Here is a 22,674-nt window from a genome sequence, read left to right as displayed (position 1 = left end):
TACTATCCATTTCTATGATTATACCATGTTTTGTTTATCCACTAATCTGCTGACAGGTATTTGGATGGTTTCCATTTTTTTGGTCATTATAAATAATGTTGCAATGAACATTTGTGCATAAATATCTATTTGAGTCCCCTGTTTTCAGTTCTCTTGGGTGTATTACCAAGAGTGAGATTGCTGGTTCCTATGGTTACTGTGTTTAACATTTTTTTTTTTGTGTGTGTGTAGAGGTGCTCGGGGACCAAACCCAGGGCCTTGTACATGCCAGGCAAGTGCTCCATCTCTGAGCTATATAACCAGACTTGTTTAACTTTTTGAGGAACTGCCAAACTCTTTTCCACAGTGGCTGTCATTTTATATCACAACCAGCCATGCACAAGAGTTCCAAATTTCTCCACATCCTCGTCAACACTTGTTATTTTCAATTTTTTTTATTATACTCATCACAGTGCGTGTGAAGCAGTATCTCATTATGGTTTTGATTTGCATTTCCCTAATGACTAATGATGTTGAACACCTTTTCATATGCTTGTTGGTCATTTGTACATCTTCTTTGGAGAAATATTTATTTTGTTCCTTTGCCCATTTTTGAAATAGGTTGTTTTTTTTTTTTTGTTTTGTTTGTTTTTTACTTTCTTCCATTCTATGGGTTGTTTTTTCACAATTTTTTTTAAAAAAAATTCAGTGCTGAGGATCAAACCCAGGGTCTTGGGCATGGTAGGTAAGTGCTCTGCTACAGAAATACATTCCTTGGTCCCTTTTTACTATCTTGATACTGTATTTTGATGTACAGAAATTTTAATTTTGATGAAGTCCAACCTATTCAGCATTTCTTTTCCTTCCTATTTTTTTTAGTGTCATATCCAAGACATAATTGCCAAATCCAAGGTCATGAAGCTATTCCTTCATGTATTCTCTAAGGGTTCTATGCCAGTACAACAATATTTTGATACTGTAGTCTTATAGTAAGTTTTGAAATCAGGAAGTATGAATCTCCCAGCTTTGTTTATCTCTTTCACTATTGTTGTAGTTATTTGAAATTCTATTTGAATTTTAGGATGATTTTGTCTATTTCTCAAAAAGTACCTTTGGTATTTCGATAGGGACTGCATTAAATTTGTAATTGGCTCTGGGTAGGGAATAGATTTCTAAATTTTATTAATAAGTTTTCCATTCCATTCCATTTCATGAACAGGAATTCCCCCCCCCCATTTATTTAAGTCTTATTAATTTTGTTCAGATATAGTTTGTAGTTTTCAATATACAAGGCATAGGCCTCTTTTGTTAAGCTTAAATTGAGTACTTCTCTTCTTAATGGTATTATAAATGGAACTGTTTTCTCAATTTCCTTTTCTGGTTCTTTATTGCTATCCTACATCTGATTTTTTATATTTTGATTTCATACCCTGCAACTCTGTTGAATTCATCTATTAGCTTTAATAGGTCTTTGGTGTGGAATCTTTTACATTTTCTACACAGAAGATCATGTCATCAGTGATAGAGATCTTTTACTTCTTTCTTTCCAATTGGGATGCTTCATTTATTTTTCTTGCCTAATTATTCTGGCTAGAAGTTCTAGTTTTATGTTGGATAAAAGTGGTAAAAGCAGGCATTCTTGTCTTTTTCCTGACCTTAGGAGAAAAGTTTTCAGTATTTCACCACTGAGCATGACATCACAAGTGGGTTTTTCAGATACGGCTTTTATGATGTCAAGGAAGTTCCCTTCTATTCCTACTATATTGTGTGTATTTATCATTAAACAAATATTAAATTTTTTGGTCAAAAATTTTCTGCATCAATTGAGTCTTGTTAGTAACAGATTCATAGATTATGTTGAATAAGTATATGGACATAAAATTCTTGCATGGTTAGTTAGTCCCAGTCCATTCTTTCATTTAAATTTTTGTTTTCTATAATTGACTGGTAAAAAAATATTTTGACTTTAATATTGAACACATACTGGTCTATGTACAAACTAACAACTGTAGGAAAACTTCTAAGATCATAATTTCTAGGTAGCAGAAACAGAATATTTAAACAATACTAAGAGGTTTATTGAAAATTAGAAGGTAGCTGATTTTGTTGACAATATCTCACAAAGATAGGTTATTTATATTATGATTCTCTGAGTAGTAGGTTGGTTTTTATATTTCATCTATTTTCTTTATTTTTGACTTTTATTTTTTGTTACTGGGAAGTGAATCCAATGGTGTTCAACCACTGAGCTACATCCTCATCCCTTTTTTGTATTTTACTTAGAGACAGGGTTTCACTGAGTTGCTATGGGCCTCAATAAGTTGCTAAGGCTACTTTTAAACTCACAATTGTTCTGCCTCAGCCTCCTGAGCCACTGGAATCACAGGCATGTGCCACCACACTTGGCTCTTTTCTTTATTTTTAATAAAGAAAATTTTTAAAACTTGTATTAAGTTAAAAAGAACCAAGTAGCTATTACTCAGACTAGAACCACATGCTTTTCAGCTCATTTAGTTATACCTGAATATCTAGATCAAACGAGAACCCAAATGAAGAAATTTCTCATAAAATAAACTCTGTCAGGCTCAAAGTCAATGAGCTTATCATACTCAAAAGATGAAAAGTCGACTAGATCAAGAACTCTTTTTCTGAGCAGAAAGGCATTCTCTGGTGTATTCAACTAACCATTTAGCATTAACAATTAATGTGGTTAGCCCTTTCTCCTGAAAAATACTTCTGAGTAGTAAATCTTCTGTGACTTTCCTAACTGAACTACTGAGCAATGAGTAATCTTGCTATCTTTAGGAAGTGATGTGTATGACTGTGTGTGTGTGTGTGTGTGTGTGTGTGTATGTGTGTATGTGTATTTTAAAGGAATAAAAGTAAAATAGCTTTTGAAAGGTTGGTCTGTTAAGTAAGTTTTGCTTTGCTTTAAGTTTTTGTGCAAAGAGATTGTGTTTGTTCTCTGTGTGTCTTGTAATGACTTGTTCCTGTTTAAAGAAAACAGCAGCAGAAATTAAAATCTGTATCTTATTTGTCACTGTTAGCTCTGCAAAGAGAATGGGAGTGACAATGTTAGGGTTTTAAACTAAGGGAAGGAAAAGGAGTGAACTGCTGAAAACAGTGAGGTAAGGAGGGGGAACATGGGAGGAATAGACAAACTCTAGATAATGCAGAAGGGTGAGAGGGGAAGGGAGAGGCAGGGGGTTAGCAATGATGGTAGAATGTGATAGACATCATTATCCAAAGTACATGTATGAAGACATGAATTGGTGTGAACATACTTTATATACAGATATGAAAAATTGTGTTCTATATGTACTTAAAAAATAAAAGCAATTAAAAAAAAGACAAAGCTTAAGAGAAAAAAATTTACAAATTTCATGCAGCAAACTACAAAGGCAACAATTTCCTTTGGCAATACAAAAGCTACAATGAGCTAAAAAGCATACCCTTCCCATGCTATGGCAGTGCTGTTTTAAGTCCCAAATCAGAACCCTCTAAAATAAGCTGGCAATGAATGCCCCTTTGGCATATTTTGCCCTTATTGTGCCAGAATATTCTAAGAATTACCAAAAACAAACCACACACACACACACACACACACACACACAAGCACGAGTGTGCTCGAGAGAGGGAGAGGCACACACAATTTAACTGCCCTTGAAATCTACTATGATCTCCAATATCTAGATTGTTACAATTACTACTGCTCAGATGTAAGTAATTTAGAGGCTAGACTGAAGGGAATAATCCTTGCATCTAGGATAGAGAGTTCTAAATGAATTGGTGTTGAGTGAATAAATGAAATGAGATTAGGAACTAAGTATTATATACTCTTGATTATCAGAGGTTTCTAAATTACCTATAGCTAAAACAAGACTACATATGAAGAAAATTTAATTCATTTAAATGTTAGGAAGCATACATTATTTGGAATAAAGCTTTAAGGAAAAAAAAGAATAAAAATAAAAAGATTCTAAAATGTTGCTAATATCACAGTGATATTATTCTTCTCATTGTCTTTGCCAACAGTCCCTTATGAGAGTGAAGCACCTCTCTGTCTGAAGGACTTAGCCCATATTATGTACTTAGTAGATGCTCAATAAACATTTCATAATACCAAAATATTAGCAAAAATGTCTAAGAAAAAATCTATAGATAGTACTGTCATAACAGAAGCTCATATAATATATATGTCCTGATCAGAGAGAAAGCAATCAATGATATAAAGGTTAATTCATTGTGGGCCATTGAAGAATGATTTACACTATAAATACTAAACTTCAGACTTGAGTTTAATGGCAACTTAATACTGTATATAGGCATCTCTAGTTGTACTAAAATAATGGAATCATTGAATCAATGGATGTAATTTAACCAAAGTTAAGTTTAAATAAATGCAGGCTTAGGAAGTTGCACTTTAAACCTGTTTCCTAATTTGATTTTAACATGTTTAATGTGAAGTTATTTATAATTTTTTAAAACTAAAGGCAAGTTCACAATTATAAGATATAGTGGTTTTTGTCACATATCCAGTAGATATCAAATCAATATGATTTATACATAGTTCCAAAGAAGTCATTAAACTTAGCAAAGCTTTTCTTAGGAATTTTATTAATAACCAATGATAATTCTCATGAAGACACTCTAAAAACACAAAAAAATCCTTACTTCTTATAGTTAAATTTCAATAAAAATTTCAATTATATGGAGCCTTGGATTTTTCCTGTAACCCTCATATTAAATTTTGTGCTCAGCATTAAAGGAATTAAAGTTAATTTCTTTACCAATGAATTATGGTGAACACAAATTAAGATGAAAGAATGAACTGGGAATATGCATGCAAATATTGTATGATCATACTATTTATTACACATAATCTATAAATCTGATACTAATGAGACTCAAGATTTAAATGATTGAATAATGTGTTGAGTGAATTATTGTCAATCAATGCCTCTCTTACAGGATAAATGTAATCTTGAATGGCAACATATCTATTATTACAAATTCCTAACTAAGAACAGTACTTCATTATTTCAAAATGTCACTGTCAATTTATAGAGTAACAGATAAAATCTTTCTACCGTACAGCCAACTCTCTTTCCTTCAGGTGAATGAAACACTGACTATTAAGAAAAATTATAAACTCAATATCTTTACAGCACTTAAAAAAATCTAGTGAGCATTAAAAATCTAGTTATAAAAATTTCATATTTGTTTACGTAGACACCTCAGGGTTTGTATAATTGTAATCATATTTTTTTAAGTTACCATATTTCACCTATATTTTTCCAAACATTCATTTATTCAACCATTTAACAAACATTTACTGAGCACTAAATTTTTCCTTGGTACACTGCTGGGGGATATTTACAAACATGAATATGATTATGATCCTTACTCTTAACAAATTTATAGTCTAATGGAGGAAAGAGATATGTTAATTCTACGGAGTTATGTTAATATTATCTACATGTTTCACATTTGCAATAACTTAAGGCTACTCTATTGAAAACACCCATTATACCTGGAAATGTTCAGAAATACATTTTTCCTTGTTTATTCTAGAGAAATATATTTTTAATTAAAAACAAAAATTAGAAAGATAATTTTACAAATATCTGTAAACTAAGCATCCTAAGTTAACAAATGTTAATATGTGCTTCATATTTTATCTTCAGGCTATTTTCCAAATCCAGAAAATTTCTTGATTGATAAAATGCTAAGAATTATTTGAGATTTTTATTATAACTTCTATCAACCATATGATCTTGGTCTAATTTATCTAACTTTGACTCTCACTTTTCTCAGTTGAAAAATCAAAATAATCATACCAATCTGGACTACCTTTACTTCCTTTTGTCTCTCTGGATCCACATTCTACATAGCTTTTGGTCCAGAAAAATTATCCTGCCTTATAGCTTCTGATTGGGTTAAGTCAACAGAAAGTATTAACAGGAGATCACAATACTGATGGAAAATTAAGTTATTTCCTGGTGTTGTCCTTAGCAGACAACCAGCATTGGATACATTGCTCTATCAAAAGCAGTCCTCTCTCTATAGCATCCTCTTCTAGGACTAGAGAGAAAAGTGAATGATAAAATCCATATGGTAGACAGAATTTCCTGGATTGTAGTTTCTTCTATAAACATTTCTCTAAATTCATTTCTTGTAAATTAGCCTCCTGTTACCACTCTAACAAAGAGTAAATAGTCAATGTATTTAACAAATTATTAGATGTTGGGGTCATAAAACAAAGAGACCAAAAAGTAAACTCAGTGGCATAAAAGACTTTGGTTAATCAGGAAAATTGTTTTTATTATCCCAATTATGATATAGGCATACAACATCATTTGACTAATTACCTCACCAAAATTTTATTAAAGGTCTGCTTAATCTTTCACTTTACCTCATCCTTTATATCTTCCTGTTGTTGTGCTGAGAAGATCTCCATTGCAGCCATGAGTCTCATCATTAACTCATCCACTGTTGTGTTACCTAACAACACAGACATTGCCAAACTTTATTTTACATATAATTTTAAATGGTTTAATTTATTAAACATGGAAAGTCATTCCAGAATTAATCAATCCCAGCCCAGGGAGAAGGATTTTTAGCACTATAAAGAATGTCCAAGTTAAGAGGTTCAAAAATTTTCAAATTATGAAAACATATCTACTTAAGAACACTAGCACGACTACCAATTGTTTATGCTACAGTTAGGCTAAGCACTTTACACATATTATCTAACTTAAATCTGTACAACAATTCTATTAAGGGTTCATTATGATTTTGATTTTAAAATGAGAGAAAATGAGACTTAGAGAGCTCAAGATAACCTGACCAATCAAGAACAAGCTGGTTCATTGGTGGGGCCCAGATTTGAAACCAAATGAGTCTCACCCAAAAGCCTGTCTTCTGTCACCCTTAGTACACTGCCTTTATTTAAAATCATCTCCTACTATTGTTGAAACAAATAATAGTAATACAATTTCTGAAAAAAAACCCTATTTATCCCAATTGATAATTTTCCACTTTTGCTGCTTTCAAATGACTATAATATAATTTTTATGAAGAGGGTATTTAAGTGTTTGATTTTCTTTAATGTCATTTTATTCCCTGTCCAAGTCTATAACAAATATATTACCATCTCTTGAATAAATATAAGTCCTTGTTGTTTGCTTTGGATGCAACTAGGAGAAAGAAATTCATAAAAATACACAAATATAGGGCGGTTCTTCTGATCTCAAACCTATAGGCAGAAAGCTTTTCTCCAGGGCCTGAGAAGTTGTCTTCTTGTCACATTAATGAAATTTAGCCAACAAGACAATGAAGAGCAAGCATCCTTGCTGGCTATTCCCAGAGTAGGGCTTCACTAACATCATCTTTCAATTGTCCTTTCCCAAATTTTCTATATGATCCTTGGCAATAAGGGATTAGGGAGCATCTGTGGTTCTTAGCAAAAGAAATGACCCAATTTGTTCATATCAGTACTACTCTCAATAAATAAGAAAAAGGACAAGCATTATCTTGGTACTAAGAAAACAGAATTGGTTTTGTAGTTAGAATTTCAACCAAGATCCACTGCTTATAAGTTACATGATCTAGCATCTAGAAATTGCCTAGCATAAAAAAGGGGCTTAATAAACATTTATTTAATAAACAAATGAATACGAGAATGAGTAGATTGTAGTGCTCTTAAGGATCAATTTTCTTATTTTTGAAATAAAGACAATGTGACTTCTATAAGGTTCTTAGAAGAAGTAGAGATAATATAAAGTGTCCGGCATGTAGCATACACCTAATCACTGGTAGTTATTAACAGGACAAAGATGGCAAAACAAGTTTAGGAGCACGTTTAATGTAGATTTTGTTACTGGGCAGGTCTGTGTATATCCATATCTTATTTGCAAATTTGTGTGACTAAGATTCAGAACATGGGAAATGAATACTTTATGGAATAAACTAGAAATGAGATAGGTAAGCTCTCAGGGAAAGAGAAAAAAGAGACCCTTACTAGATGGAGACCCAGATCTAAAAGCATAATCAGCCATGCTATCTCTTTAGTTAAATGAACAAAACCTCCAGCGTATACTTGTACCAGATCATCTAGAACAAAACAATCGATTTACATGTCACCAGATTCAAAGACCTAAACAATGTGCCCATAACTAATTTATGGCTAGACTTCCTTTTTTTTTTTTTTTTTTTTTTAGAATTAAGGGTTCCTGCTCCCACTTTTGTGGTGTGAATACTTTTGCTTTGCTGTCCTGTAATAAATCTTTGTTTGTGCCTTGCTTTCAATGTGTCCTGAAATGCATTTCAGCAGTGTTAAGAATCTGCCCAGGGCAGTTGAGGTCCCACTGCCCTCATGGAGTGACATCCTTGGACCCCAGTATGGTGACAGTTACATTAAAATCCATTGCCCCCACCTTCCCCAATTGATCTCTTTAGTAAAGATGGGATCTGGCTAAATTGCCCAGGTTGTCCTCTAACTTGTGATCCTCCTGCCTCAGTGTTCCAAGAAGCTGGAATTACAGGCATGCACCACTAAGCCTGGTTCTGTTGTCTTTTATTATTATTATTTTTTAAATAATTGGTTTAATTAACCAATCAATTAATTAATTAATTTAATGTGGTGAAGAGGATGGAACCCAGTGCCTCACACTCTACCACTGAGCCACAACTCCAGCCCTCTGTTGCCTTCCCCCCCACCCCTGGGTACCAGGGATTGAACTCAAGAACACACACTTGACCACTGAGCCACATCCCTAGCCCTATTTTTATTTTATTTAGAGACAGCATCTCATTGAGTTGCTTAGCACCTCGCTTTTGCTGATGCTGGCTTTCAACTTGCGATCCTCCTGCCTTAGCCTCCTGAGCCGCTGGGATTATAGGCGTGCACCACCACACCTGGCCCTCTGTTGCCCTATGAACACATCTTTATCTTTTGCTTGATTTTATAACATCATGCATTGATGTATTTGGAAAACATGGGTTAAGTTATGCATTTCTTCTGAATGTTGACATACTTCATTATATGCTATCCAAAAAAAAAAAAAAATCACATTTGTTAATATCACCACTAATGTCACCAGAAAAGTATTTTAGCTGTCTATCTATGGTGAAGGATATAATTTTATGCTTGGTAACTCATTTTATTACTAGCAACAAATATCCATCAGTTCTTTTACTTGAAAGTGACCAATTCACTTTGTTCATTTTGGAGAAAATGTTTGCCAAATATCCAGGATACATAAGCACAGATTGTCAGTTATATTTTCAAGTAAATATGATTTCGGGTGGGGGAGAAAAAATAAACTAGCTCAGCTCAGGCAAGCCATAAGTGCTTTTCTTTGAGACAACCAGTGTACATTAGTGTGTAGCATAAGTGTTTATATTTTCCATTATGTCACAAATTATTAAGAGTTAAAATTTAGGGCTGGTGATGTGGCTCAAGTGGTAGCGCGCTCGCCTGGCATGCGTGCGGCCTGGGTTTGATCCTCAGCACCACATACAAAACAAAGATGTTGTGTCCGCGGAAAAAAAAATAAAAAATAAATATTAAAAAAAGAGTTAAAATTTAATAAAGACATTGATTTTTAAAAGGCCCTTTCTTTCTTTCTTTTTTAAGGCCCTTTCTTTTCTAATTTCAAGTCCAAGGCAATGAAGAATATGATACCAGTATAGTTTTGTGTCATGGTCTTGACTCATGCTAAGGTGCAAGCAGTTTTACAAACCATTACTTTGGAGACACTAATGCATATTACCCAGCATGGTAGTGCATAACTATAAACCCAGCTACCTTCGAGGCTGAGGCAGGAGGATTCCAGATTTAAGGCCACCTGGGAAACATAGTGAGACCCTGTCTTGAGTAAAATAAAAAGGGCTAAAGATGGAGCTCAGTGGTCAAGTGCTTGCCTAGCAATGTGCAAGGGCCTGGGTTCAATTAAAAAAAAAAAGTAAACAGAATAAAAACTGTGGAGAAGCCTTATTACAATAATGAGAATAATTTTGATTTTTGTAGATCCCCTGAAAAGGTCTAGGAAATCTCAAGTCCATATCTAACACTTTGAGAATCACTAATTATGGCAATATGGCCACTGATGGATAAGAATAAAAGAATGAAATTTCATTCTCATTATCCATTTACTTACCCTATGCAAATCAGTCCCTGCAGTAGCTCTCTTTGTAGACACATTATGAAACTGAATACTCTAGGTTATAGAGAAGACATAAAGTACCAGAGGTTTTGTTTTGTTTGGGGTTTAAAGGTACTGGAATTTACAGTTTCCTCCTCCCCCATCAGACTTAAATGAGGCAGAAAAGAAACATCCCAGACAAAAGGTGTACCTTGGGTATGTGAAAAACCATTTTCCCAGAGGAAAAGAGAAGATATACCGTTTTCACTTAAGCTTTGGCATGAACAAAGTAATATTTTAATACTAATTCTTGGAGTGATTTGTAAGAGAAAAAAATCATTCACTAATATTTTGGTAAAGAATGTACACTGTGGTTAAATTTACAGGTATTTGATAGCTTCATGCCTCGGGCTGCATCTTAGACATGCATTAAATAAGGAGAAACAACTGTCACTGAACAATTCAATTTGCAATATACAGTCATTTGATTTTCTAGACAACAAAAGATAAGCATTTCTTTCAACTAATCAACATTATGCTCATAAGTCAATATGAATAAGAAGTCATACTTGACATATGATTATAATCTAATTGCTAATTTAGAGAATATAGCAATTCTGATCATTTAAAACTTGAATATTCTATGTACAAAAGGTAGTGAGTGCAGTTTTATTCAGATGTTTCTGCTAAATTTTATGCAGCATATTTCATTTTTTATAGCACCCAAACTCTTTGAAGATATTCTTTTTCAGGATACTCTATATTTTAAAACGCAAATATATTCAATAATAGAAATAAGTATCATCAACTTTAAGGGTAACAATTATAGGGCTATCACTTGGGAAGACTTTATTCTTGCTGTGACAGGAACTTTACCTTGTATCATGTTTAATACTTCATTAGATGATCGCTTTCCCATAATAATCAGGAAAAGTGGAAACTGATCTGTTTTTTGAGTCCGAATGGTTTGTGCAACAACACTGCCAAAGTGTCTGTTACACATTGTCAGAAACCTTAAATGAGACAAAATCCAAAGTCAGTTTCATTTCAGAGTTTAATAAATTCACTAGTACTTCTAACAAAACCCTTATTATTAGTTCTGTAAAAATTAGCTTACCTTTTATCAATATATAAAATCTTGCTATACTTTCAACTAAATCTTAGTGATTATCATATAGAAAAGCAGGAAGTACACCCTAAAAGCTGTCTGGGGCTGATAGCATAGGATTCTCAGTCTAAAATATTACAAGCTGTACTACCTAAAAACTATGAGGAAAAAAACTATCAAATGAATTTCAAGAGGACAGACTTTCTTAAATAGAACAAATAATATAGCATGGTATCAAGACAGACTGACTAGCAAGATTCTAAGAAACACAATTTAGCAACATTTTCACAAGTCTTTAGAATCAAGAATTACACTTCAAGAATTGTGTATTCTCTAGTATATTAGAAGATCTTCTAGTTTTGTACTTAGTATAGGATAAAAATAATAATTCTAAGCTTTTGGCCAAAAAAGCTCAGAGATATTAGCATACCGAAGTCTAGCATTAGTATTCTTAACACGATCTGGAATAAATGAAAAAACTGATAAAGCTTTTCTCTTCTATTAGAGGACTGTTTGAAATTAGCATTTCTTTCAAGAGAAAAGGGTAGCTTATGATATGTTTTCAGATCTGATGGTAAAAAGTAAATGTCATAATAATAATGAATTATGAAAGACCAAATGCAAATATAGAATGCTTTAATAAGATCCAATTTAATAAAGTCTGTAAAAATAATGGACTTTTAATAACACAGGTCACAAAAGGCAAAACAGTGGAAATTCTGGGGACTAGCCACTGGTACTGGCTTATTAATTCTTAATTATGTTCATGAAAGGCAACTTAAATCGTGTGTTTTCTTATGCCTTATGATAATATTTTAGGTAACAACTCCTCTGAAATGTATGTTCTAGCTGATGAGCAAAGTCCTGTCGTCACATGCATTAGAAGGTAAATCTATTTGAAAAGACAAACGACATTAAAATGTCATGTGCTCAGATTCATTTGATATCCAAATTCAAAACAGAATCAAACCTCTTAATTTTTAAAGCCAATATATTTTCTGTCTATAGAAATTCATCTCCAAAAACTAGGCTGAATCCTCCATAAAACCTATGCTGTGACTACAGAAAGTAGATCTTCTTAAGACTACTAGAACTGTTGGCAAGAGTGTCAAGACAAGTTAGCACTACTGTAATAAGTTCATTGAAAGGCAGGTTCATATACACATTTGGAGCAGCAATAACAAGACCTCATGGCAATTTGAAATGACAAGGCCTTAAGAAATCCATTGTCAACCATGAAATATCAGTGCCCCCATGAAAATTCAAATCTTCACATTCCACAACTATTATGGGATAAAAGGTGCTCAAGCAGCCTAAGCCTCCATACCAAATTTCACACCCATATAGCTTTAACTCATCAATGGGGATGTGTAGATCAGGAGGCTAGCAAGTTAGGATCTCATTTTCCTTTCTGCCTCTTACTAAAATATTTGAAGTCAGCCTTGACCCTGATCTGACCATTGGCAACCTCTAAAATTAAAGATGTCAAAAACAGTTGGAATGCCGTTTACTACAAAAGGGAGAAAATAAGTCCTTGTTGCTTTCACACCAATGGAGTAAGTGAATATCACATAGTAGATACCCATCACAGCACTAGTCTCCAAGCGATATCAAATATTTGCCTACAATCTGTGACTTCACAAACTTCCTTTTTGTGAAAATGAGCAAGCAAATTCAAGAGAGGTATAGTCTTCAAAGATATATAGATATTCAATTAACTTAAAAAAATCATTTTTTTGAACCAAAGATTGGCAAGTCATTCTAACTTTTTGAAAGGAGTTGAGAAATATACAGAGATCGTGTACTCAGCTGATACCAGAGAATAGCCTTAAATTAACACTTTGTTCAAATAATAATAAAAAACCTTAAATTTTAATCAATCTAGTTAATCTTCCTAAAATTTGAATCATATTTGAGATTTGTGATCAATTGAGAGGTTGTAGGGTCAATGGAATGTTTGAAATTACAAAGTTCCTACTTTGAAATTATATAATTAGTAAGAACTTCACACACAGATATCCATTCTTTCTCATGGCTGGGAGCTCTGCTTCTTCCCAAGAGGAGCATAAAGTCACCACAGCAGCACATTAATAACAGCAAAAAATTCCATTCAAAACAGAAGAAAACCAGGGGAAAAATAACTCATTTTAAGAGAAAAAGTACAGTTTTTCTATTTATGGTATTTTCTTCCCTTTGACCAGATAAAAGTATGCCCATGTACCTAGTGGTAGGGCCAAAGCTGTCAACACAACTGTAACTGACTTTGCATTCAGTAGAGTCATATATCATGAAGGGATAGTGGTATCTATAGTCATTGGATTCCAGCAATCTCAAATGCAAACAGGTAATCAGTGACAACTAATCCATAACAAGGAGAAGTGGCTCTTTCAATTATAGGATTTAGCTGGGCATGATGGTGCACACCTGTAATTCCAGCCACTTGGGAGGCTGAGGCAGGAGGATTCCAAGTTTGTGGCCAATCTGGGCAACTAAGTGATTGCCTATCTCAAAATACAATTAGTAATAATGATGATGATGATGACGCCAACAATGTTGGGGATGTATCTCAGTGGCAGAATAATAATAATAATAATAATAATAATAATAATAGTAGTAGTAGTAGTAGTAGTAGTTCTGGGGATGTAGCTCAGTGACAGAGTAGTTGTCTAGCACATATAAGGCCTGGATTTAATTCTGAGTACTGCTATAAAAAAAAAGAATAAAATAATCTACCCATCACAGACATATTTGAGGAAGGGAATAAGAAGCTGCCACATTAAGTCCCTGAAACTGAAAGTTAGAATGACCAGACATAGAATAGATGCTGTCACTAAAGGAATAAAATGAGTTGGGAATGTGGCTAAACAGTAGTGCTCCTGCCTAACATGCATAAAACCCTGGGTTCAGTCCCTAGTTCCTCTCTTTCTGACTCTTTCAACATACAACCAAGGGGTAACATGAACAAGGGAAATAAGAAAAAAGGAAATGAAAAAATGAATGAAAGAAAATGGCTAATCACAAATCAGGTACACTTTTATATTCACTAGTTCTTGCCATTAGAAAACCAAGAATAGGACGATAAGATACATGATTTTTACCTAAACTTCAGAGAAAAATAAACAGAATATTTGAAGGCCAGAATATATTAATCATTAGTAAAATTTTCTGTCTCTGAAGCATAGATTCTTTTTTTCCTACCTTGCTAATGGAAACAAAGATTACTAATAAATCAGATATGGGAAAAAAGTAATCTTTTAATTCAAAACAGGATATGGTTTAGTTTCTTTCAGTCAAAGTCATAATTATACTTTAACAAAGCTATACTTCCTAGCAAACAGATATATTATGTGAAATTTAGGGAGAGGAAGTTGAAATTTTATAAACACTTTATTATCTATCTATTATATACTAGGTATTGTAAAAGAAGAAACATTTGATTTTAAAATGGAGGGCATAAGAATGCCACTACTCTATTGATGGGTTCCTGATTATTACACTTTGATATGATTTCCATAAGTTTAAAGCGACTCATATAAAATGGGAATAACACGGTCTTTAAAACACCTATAATCTTGTAAGAATGAAGTAAGGCAAGATTCCAAAAACACTTATACCTATGTGCAAAATATGGTAGGCCTTAAAACTATAGCCATTTTATTACTGTTACATGCAAAATTAACAATTTTGTCATTACTTTCACAATTAAAATGAAATCTTCAGGTTTACACTGAGGGATTTTTGCACAGTAAATTATAAGAAAATACAATTATAGATGCTTCAGCTGTGCAATACAACAAAACTTTAGTTAAATGTGAATATAAAACAAAAATCACGGGCTGGGGATATAGCTCAGTTGGTAGAGTGTTTGCCTTGCATGCCCAAGGCCCTGGGTTCAATCCCCAACACCACAATAAAACAACAACAAAAAAGGCTTTAGCCTCTCTCTCCTATAGAGAGATGGCCTTTATTTGTTATCTCTGTCAAATAAACTCTTGTGTGTATCTCAACAACAAAAACACCAAAATCACTTTTATTTTTATATATTTATATTTTAAAAAGTTAACTTAAAACCAACAATATCAAAATAACTGTTTATTCTTGAACAACATCTTTCTGATAAAGTGTGAACCATTTCTCCCAAATGAGAGGTTACTGGGCAGAAAAAATTCATGTATAAATTCAAAAAACTTCAGATTTTTGAGCATTCCAGATTTTAAAATTTTGGAATAGGGATGTATATATTTCCAAATCCAAACAATGCTAACGGACTTCCCCCATACTGTCCAACAGTTTGAATAATATTTTAATAGTATTTTGTATGCACTTCCTTAACTGCAGCTGCTTGCCTACTTTTTAAAAAAAGCCATCTTGGTTTAAGAAGCTTCTTCCCTTTCAAACAGACCAAACAGTTTTTTGCCACAGCAGTCTCACTATTTACATGTATTCATTTTTTTTTTTTTTTGTAGCGAGGATTGAACCCAGGTTGCTCAACCACTAAGCCACATCCCCAGTCCTTTTTTTATATTTTACTCAGAGAGGGTTTTGCTGAGTTGCTAAGTGCCTTGCTAAGCTGCTGAGGCTGGTTTTGAACTTGAAATCCTCCTGCCTCAGCCTCCAGAGCCACTGTGATTACAGGCATGCACCACACACCCAGCAACATGTATTCATTTATGTTTGTTCAGTTACATTTATGCAGATTGACAAATAAAACAAAACAAAAACAAAACAAAAAACCAGAATGTAAGATAAAGGAGTTTAGAGATCACCTAGCTAATACACAATTCTCTTTACCTCCTTTTTTTGCCTTACTAGGAAAAATTCACAAGTCTGAATGCCCCTCAAATTCCACTGTCAGTTTCTTTCTGGAAACTGAAAATTCCCATTGAGAATGGTCTTCAGCATGGCTGGTATATGCCCCTTTGTTCTTTGATTTTTGGTTTAAACTGAATTAATGAAAACAGGAATATATATATATATATTTAAAATGGGAGAAACTAACCATAAAGGCATTGATCCTCAACTTCTAGTAGCCTAGGAATCACCTAGGGAGTTTATTTGAAAGGCAAATTCCTCAGCTCCATCCCCCAGGGGTCAGGTCCAGGAAAATGCCTTTTTAATAGATTTTGATGTAAGTGGTTAATGGCCACACTTTTTTAGAAACACTTTTCATGACAGAAGACTATTTTCCTTGTAAAGATTAGAAGTTGTTTCTGAGGCATTTCCTTTAAAAAAAAAAAAAAAAGTTGGACACAATGACTTTATTTTATTTTATTTATTTTTATGTGGTTCTGAGGATTGAACCTGGGCCTCGCACATACTTGGCAAATGCTCTACCGCTGAGCCACAACCCCAGCCCCCTGAAGGCATTTCTTAAAGAAGTCATCCCCAAAACATTTCAGGTGATGGAGCTTCCGTGGACCTTAACATTTTTAAAGTGATCACCTCAGAAGACTAATTTGAAAATCCAAAAACCTGTTGGCACTCAAAAAGCTTCAGATTTTGGAGCATTCTGGATTTTAGAATTTTGGATTAGGGATGTAAATATCTCCCCATCCAAAAAACTCTGACAAGTGAAATACTTCTGGCCCTAAGCTTTTCAAATAAGGGTTATTTGACTTATAATAAGAACATAAATATTATTTTAAGTACATGAAAACTTCCCCAAATAAGGGTATGCTTTATTTTCCTTATATCTAGACCCTAGAATTGTAGTTGAGAAGGATAATAGAGAACAGTTATTCAATCTCTTATCAGATACAGAAATTCTTTGTCTAGCAATGTAAATAGAAGATCCATTTTCCAGGGGAGAGCAAATATATATTAAATTTAATGCCTAACATTTCTTCTGTGTTTTGACTCTTACCAATCAATAAATGTTTATGAAAGCCTACTAAATGTGAGTTGAGCTATGGTTTGTATCCTAAGGGGACTAAGAATATTTTGGCTTTGGTAAATCAAGGTCCCCAAATAGTAAACTCAAGCTAGTATATGACTAGGGCCTACATGTAGTGTTTTAGATTTCTGGAGAAAACACAGAAGAGAATTAGAACTTAGAAGTCAGGGAGAAATTTATATAGCAAGGCAGTGCTCCTAGACAGGAAACCACTCTCACCTCTACATTTCCTAGTAGTTAACATACATGTGTTGCATAACTGGGCCAGTTTATGCTTCAGTAACCTTTATTTCCACTATGACAATGTTGACCATGAGACTTTCCTTTTCCTCTTCCAAATACTACTGAAATCAGTTTAATTAAGAAGTTCAATAGACTAAGTGACATAGAAGAATGGAGGGAAGAAGAGAGGTTAGGAAAAGGAAAGATAGTGGAATGAATCTGACATAATTTTTCTATGTATATATATGAAAACACTAGTGAATCCCACAACAGGATAGATACATCCACAAGAATGAGGTCCTAATTAGAATAAGATATATTCCATTTTGTATAATTATAACAAAACAGATTCTATTGTTATGTATAACTACAAAGAACCGATAAAAAAGTAACAAAACAAAACAAGGACAGAGACACACACACATTAAAAAAAAAAAAAAAAAAAACGACAAGTTGGGCCTTGGGTTCATACCCACCACCAATACTGCCACTGGCAAAAGAAAAAAAAAAGACACTCTGGATGAATCTTCATGATCTCCAAAGCTTTCACTGTGCTTCTCTTCCCACAAGTTCATTTGGCCTCTCAAATGAACCAAGCAGGTGTTGGCCCACAAGTTCTAAACTTCCCTCTGACTTTTAGGAAACTGCAGTTTTTATATAAATTTCATTCTGTCACTACCCATTGACTCAGGAAGGTGGAAAATATCCAAATATTAACATAATTGAGCAAGTAGGAATTATTGCAAGAACCATAGTCTTGTGGAAAGAACAAAGACTTTGGAGTCAAATGAACCTGACTCACTAGTTGTGCCTTTGGATAATTTAATCTTCCTGAACTTCAGCTTTCTTATGTATAAATGAAGATAATAGATAACGATATGTAATTTTGGAATTGGTCTGTGAATTCATAAACACTACTTCTTTTTCCTCCCTTTTATGTGCTTCAGAGTCATATCTGGTTTCTCCTCTCCACAGAATAAATATAAGGTAAAATGTTTCTTAAAATAAGCTTACTGGTCTATAGCTTCTAGAGTATGTATCAGCACTATCATAAAATGATGTTCTGATCTAAGGTAGAACATATAACATGTTATCATGTTCTATTATTTTTTTACAGCTGCCAAATTTGGAGACTTCATGATTTTAGTATGTAAAACATTTTCAGCATCATTTGGTTGGCTGGTTTCTCTTAGAACCCTGACATTTATAAATAATTTCCGTAAGTATTTGAAAAGACCTATCGTTCTAATAGGCTAAAAAAAGTAGTAGGACAGCCTTAGTTGAAATGTCATACATAGGAGGAAAGTCTTTAAAAAATAAAAGACCAATAGCACACAATATTACACTTTAGTCACTCATCAAAGCTCCATGCAAGATTTGATAAAGGCTCACTTGAGACAGCTGATGTTTGATAGCATTGAATGGACATGTTAACTGTGTAGGCTTTTCCTCTAAGCTGTATATCAGTTTTAAGTTAGATCTTCAAAAAAGGAATAAAGACCATATCACCTAAGCTCCCCAAAGTATTACCATTACTGAAAAAAACAGACTTAATTCAAAGCTCTCTGCTTTTATAGGGGATTAATACAAAAAACTTCTTCTGTGTAACATAATTGTCTATTACATTTCTTAATGTCACTCAAATAGAAAATCACACAACAAAATTCAGCCTTTAATTCAGTGTCAGGAAATCTTAAAATGAACCTGTTAAACTTCTATTAATAGATGATAAAAAGTATAAAGGACAAACTGTAAACTCTAGGGCACATAAGAGAAATATAATGAGTGTATATCAAATGAACAGATGAATGAATGAGTATATGCTTATGACATCTTTTTTTTCTCTAACTGCAAGAATTTCAGAGCTGAATTTGGTGTTTAGGTCCAAAATATAAGTCAACTATTACCACTGTTAATTGGTTTTCATTTGTTTTTATTTTTCTGATTGATATTTATTTACTCTTGAATAGTGATTACATCCATTTTCAAAAGTAGGAAAAATGTTAATGCTAAATACACACCCCTAATCTGGGGACAAATATGTAAATATCTTGATTTTCAAATAGCACCTACCAATAAATTTGCCCTTAGTCCCTATAAGATTGAGAAAAGTTGTTTAGACAAATTGTTTATGAATACTTAGAACATAGTAGTGATGAATAGGAGGTAGCATAGGTCACTAAAAACACACCAAAATCGTCATGGCACACTTATAATACCAGCAACTGGGGAGGCTGAGGCAGAAGATTTGTGAGTTTGAGCCCAGCCTGGGCAAGTTTCAAAATAAAAAATGAAAAGTGGGGCTGGGGTTATAGCTCAGTGGTAGAGCACTTGCCTAGCATGCATGAAGCACTGAGTTAAATTCTCAGCACTGCATATAAATAAAAAAATAAAGGTCCATTTACAACTAAAAAATATTTTAAAATTAAATAAATCAAAAGGGTTGGGGATGTAGCTCAGTGGTAGAGTGCCTCTGGATCAATCACCAGTACCTCAAAACATAAAAACAAACAAACATACAAACAAAAAAGGAAGAACATACCATGCTTGCCTAACACGAGATTATTACACTGTGAACTCCTGAATGTTCAATAAACTTTGACAATCTGGACTTTGGAGAGGCATGTGAAGAGGTGTTTCAAAAGATCCTTTAGGATAAGATTCAGAAATACAAACTAAATTACCAGGAAATTCAATCTATAAAGTGCTACCAAACTGAGTGTTGTCTCAAATAGTTAACTATTTGGCTTTGTCCTGTCAACATTTTCATATGTGAGATAAGGAAATCAAATATATATGTATAAGTAAATGCACTGAACACTTACTGTTTTTAATCAATTATACCATTTAATTATAATAAAAACTCTAAGGAATGTGGTTTTATTTCCATTTTATAACATGTAAAGCTTATCTCAGAGGTTTTATTCGACTCATTCAAGGTCATTACAGTGTCCTAGTGGCATAGCTAGGATTTGAATCTTGGTCTGGGTAAACTGAAAGTTCATTCATATTCTTAACCATTATGCTATCCTTCATTCTTACAATATCCAACAAATAATATTGAGCCTTGTAATAAGAAAGAAAAGTGAACACACAACTTTTGCTCTTATGAAGCTTATATTTTAGTGGAAGAATTAGAAAATTAATTTAAAAATATGTAAAACTGATGTCTTATGGAAAGCTCAAGGAGGGTGCTATGAACAAGAATGATGGTGGGAAAGCCACCTTTAGAAAGGTTCATCAGACTTTTCTCAAGAGGGGATATTTACACTGAGACCTAAAGGACAAATGACATCATTTGTCCTTCTGATGACTTCTGTTTCTTAAACAACTAGTGAGGGCAGCTTTGAAAGGGAGTAGAGAGGTGTGTGATGTTTTTGATAAATATGTGGTATCATCTAGAGATCTCACCCAGGAAGAAAGACTTAACTAGAGAATCCTAGTAGGCTTACCTAGCATTACTGTATGCTCACTAGTTAGTATGATTTTCTCCAGAAGTGTTTAACCACAAAGGCAAAGGGAAGGCAAATAAGTGGGTCCAACAAAGTGAATATATTGAATGGAGTTTAAAATATCACCAGGAATTGATAATGATGACTCTCAAAATCTACATAGGACAAAGAGGGAAATAAAAATTACAGACAGAAAGGTTGGGTAGAGTGAGAGAAAGTGGTAGAGTAACAGACTGGAGACTACAGGAAGATTTAAAAAACAAGTACTTATTATATTTGAATGAGTGGGACTACTAGGAAGAAGTGGTCAGAATCAGATGTTTTACATAAAAATATATGCGGTGGTATAGTTTCCATTGGTAACTACAGAAAAATTTTCTGGAGTTACACATATCTAGGAACTAAGAGGATTATCAAAGAGTAGAAACAAGAAGTTAAGGTGAGTGATAAATTTGTGAAAGTTAATAGAATTTGTACCCCCCCCCCAAAGATCTTTTCAATTAATTGCATTAGTAGCAAATTGCAGATATATGGCTTATTATCAATTCAAGTTTGAAAAACAAGTAGGGGGTTTCAGTTGACTTCCGGAGTTTGACAGAAACCAATAATTAAATTCCAGAATAGTTTGTACATAGTACCAAACAAACCTCTGGAACACTATGTTGAATCCTTGCACATTTACAGGAGACTATTTTATAAATAACAGTGAAAAGAATTAATTGTATTTGGTAAGAAAATGCAGGGAAAATGAGCAAAGGAGAGCTATAGGGAAATTGACAGTGGAATGTAATATTAGGAGATAAGTTAGGCTTATTTCAGATAAATACAAAACTAGAACCAAAACCAAGAAAGTTGTGGAAGGCCTCTATAGAAGAAGAACTATAGCAAAGAACTGTCCAGCTTTTAGACCAGCTCCTCAAACACTGTTCTCTCTAATATTTAGGCAGAGATTGGAGCAATGTCTGTCAAGCATATTATGGAGAGAAAGGTCCACATGGCTGCAAATTGTGCTGCTAAGGATGTGTTTAATTCCCAATAAGATGTAACTCTCATCTTACACTTCTCTTATATGCCTAACAGAACTTTGCTCATAGTAACTCATACACACACACACACACACACACACACACACACACACACACACAGCCTAGTTTGGATTCTTTAAATTTTTTCTATGACTACAGACTGAGTTAGCCAATAGTAAAGTAATAGATGGCTTTTTAAAAAAGTTCTATAGTTTATGCTTCGTTTGTGAACAATACAAAACTATCACTCTTTTCTATTACTTAATGCTATCAAGTTCAGAATCATAAAAAATATGCTTGTGGGCTGGGGATGTGGCTCAAGTGGTAGCGCACTTGCCTGGCATGTGCGGGGTGCTGGGTTCAATCCTCAGCACCACATAAAAAAATAAAATAAAGGTGTTGTGTCCACGGAAAACTAAAAAATAAATATTAAAAAATTCTCTTGTCTCCTTAAAAAAAATATGCTTGAGAAAAGGACACCAAATCTATTCCCTAATGAGTTATCTAAACTTAGAAGAAGCAGGATTCCATTTTATTCCCCAATTCCAGTCTAATAGAAACTTATCCACTTTTTGGCAGAACAGATCGTTAAGACTGTTGACATAAAACCTTGAGTGTCTATGCAGACTGATAGGCAGATACTGGACAAAATGTCAAAGGATCCAGTTTCCACATTGATTTTCTTTCTTTCTCTTTCTTTTTCTGTGTTACTGGAGATTGAAGCCAGAGGCGCTACATCCCTAGCCCTTTATATTTTTTGAGACTGTGTCTCACCAAGTTGTTGAGGGTTTTCCTTAAGCTGCTGGGACTGGCCTTGAACTTGTAATCCTCATGACTCAGCCTCCTG

The 22,674-nt window shown here is 33.7% G+C and overlaps 1 protein-coding gene across 2 annotated transcripts in view; it reads right to left on the bottom strand.

The window, feature by feature from the left end:
• FAF1 (Fas associated factor 1) overlaps positions 1-22,674 on the bottom strand; it is a 401,623-nt gene that overhangs the window by 70,687 nt on the left and 308,262 nt on the right. For both annotated transcript variants that reach the window (XM_081307503.1, XM_081307502.1), the window contains 2 exons: positions 11,004-11,140; positions 6,395-6,483 (listed from right to left, as the gene is read on the bottom strand). In XM_081307503.1, coding sequence (XP_081163629.1) covers positions 6,395-6,483; positions 11,004-11,140 — 226 coding nt within the window. The remainder of the gene's footprint in view (positions 1-6,394; positions 6,484-11,003; positions 11,141-22,674) is intronic.

This window comes from Spermophilus citellus, assembly GCF_964194105.1.
Source record: "Spermophilus citellus genome assembly, chromosome: 9".
Taxonomy (NCBI): domain Eukaryota; kingdom Metazoa; phylum Chordata; class Mammalia; order Rodentia; family Sciuridae; genus Spermophilus; species Spermophilus citellus.
This window is presented reverse-complemented; position numbering and strand designations above follow the sequence as displayed.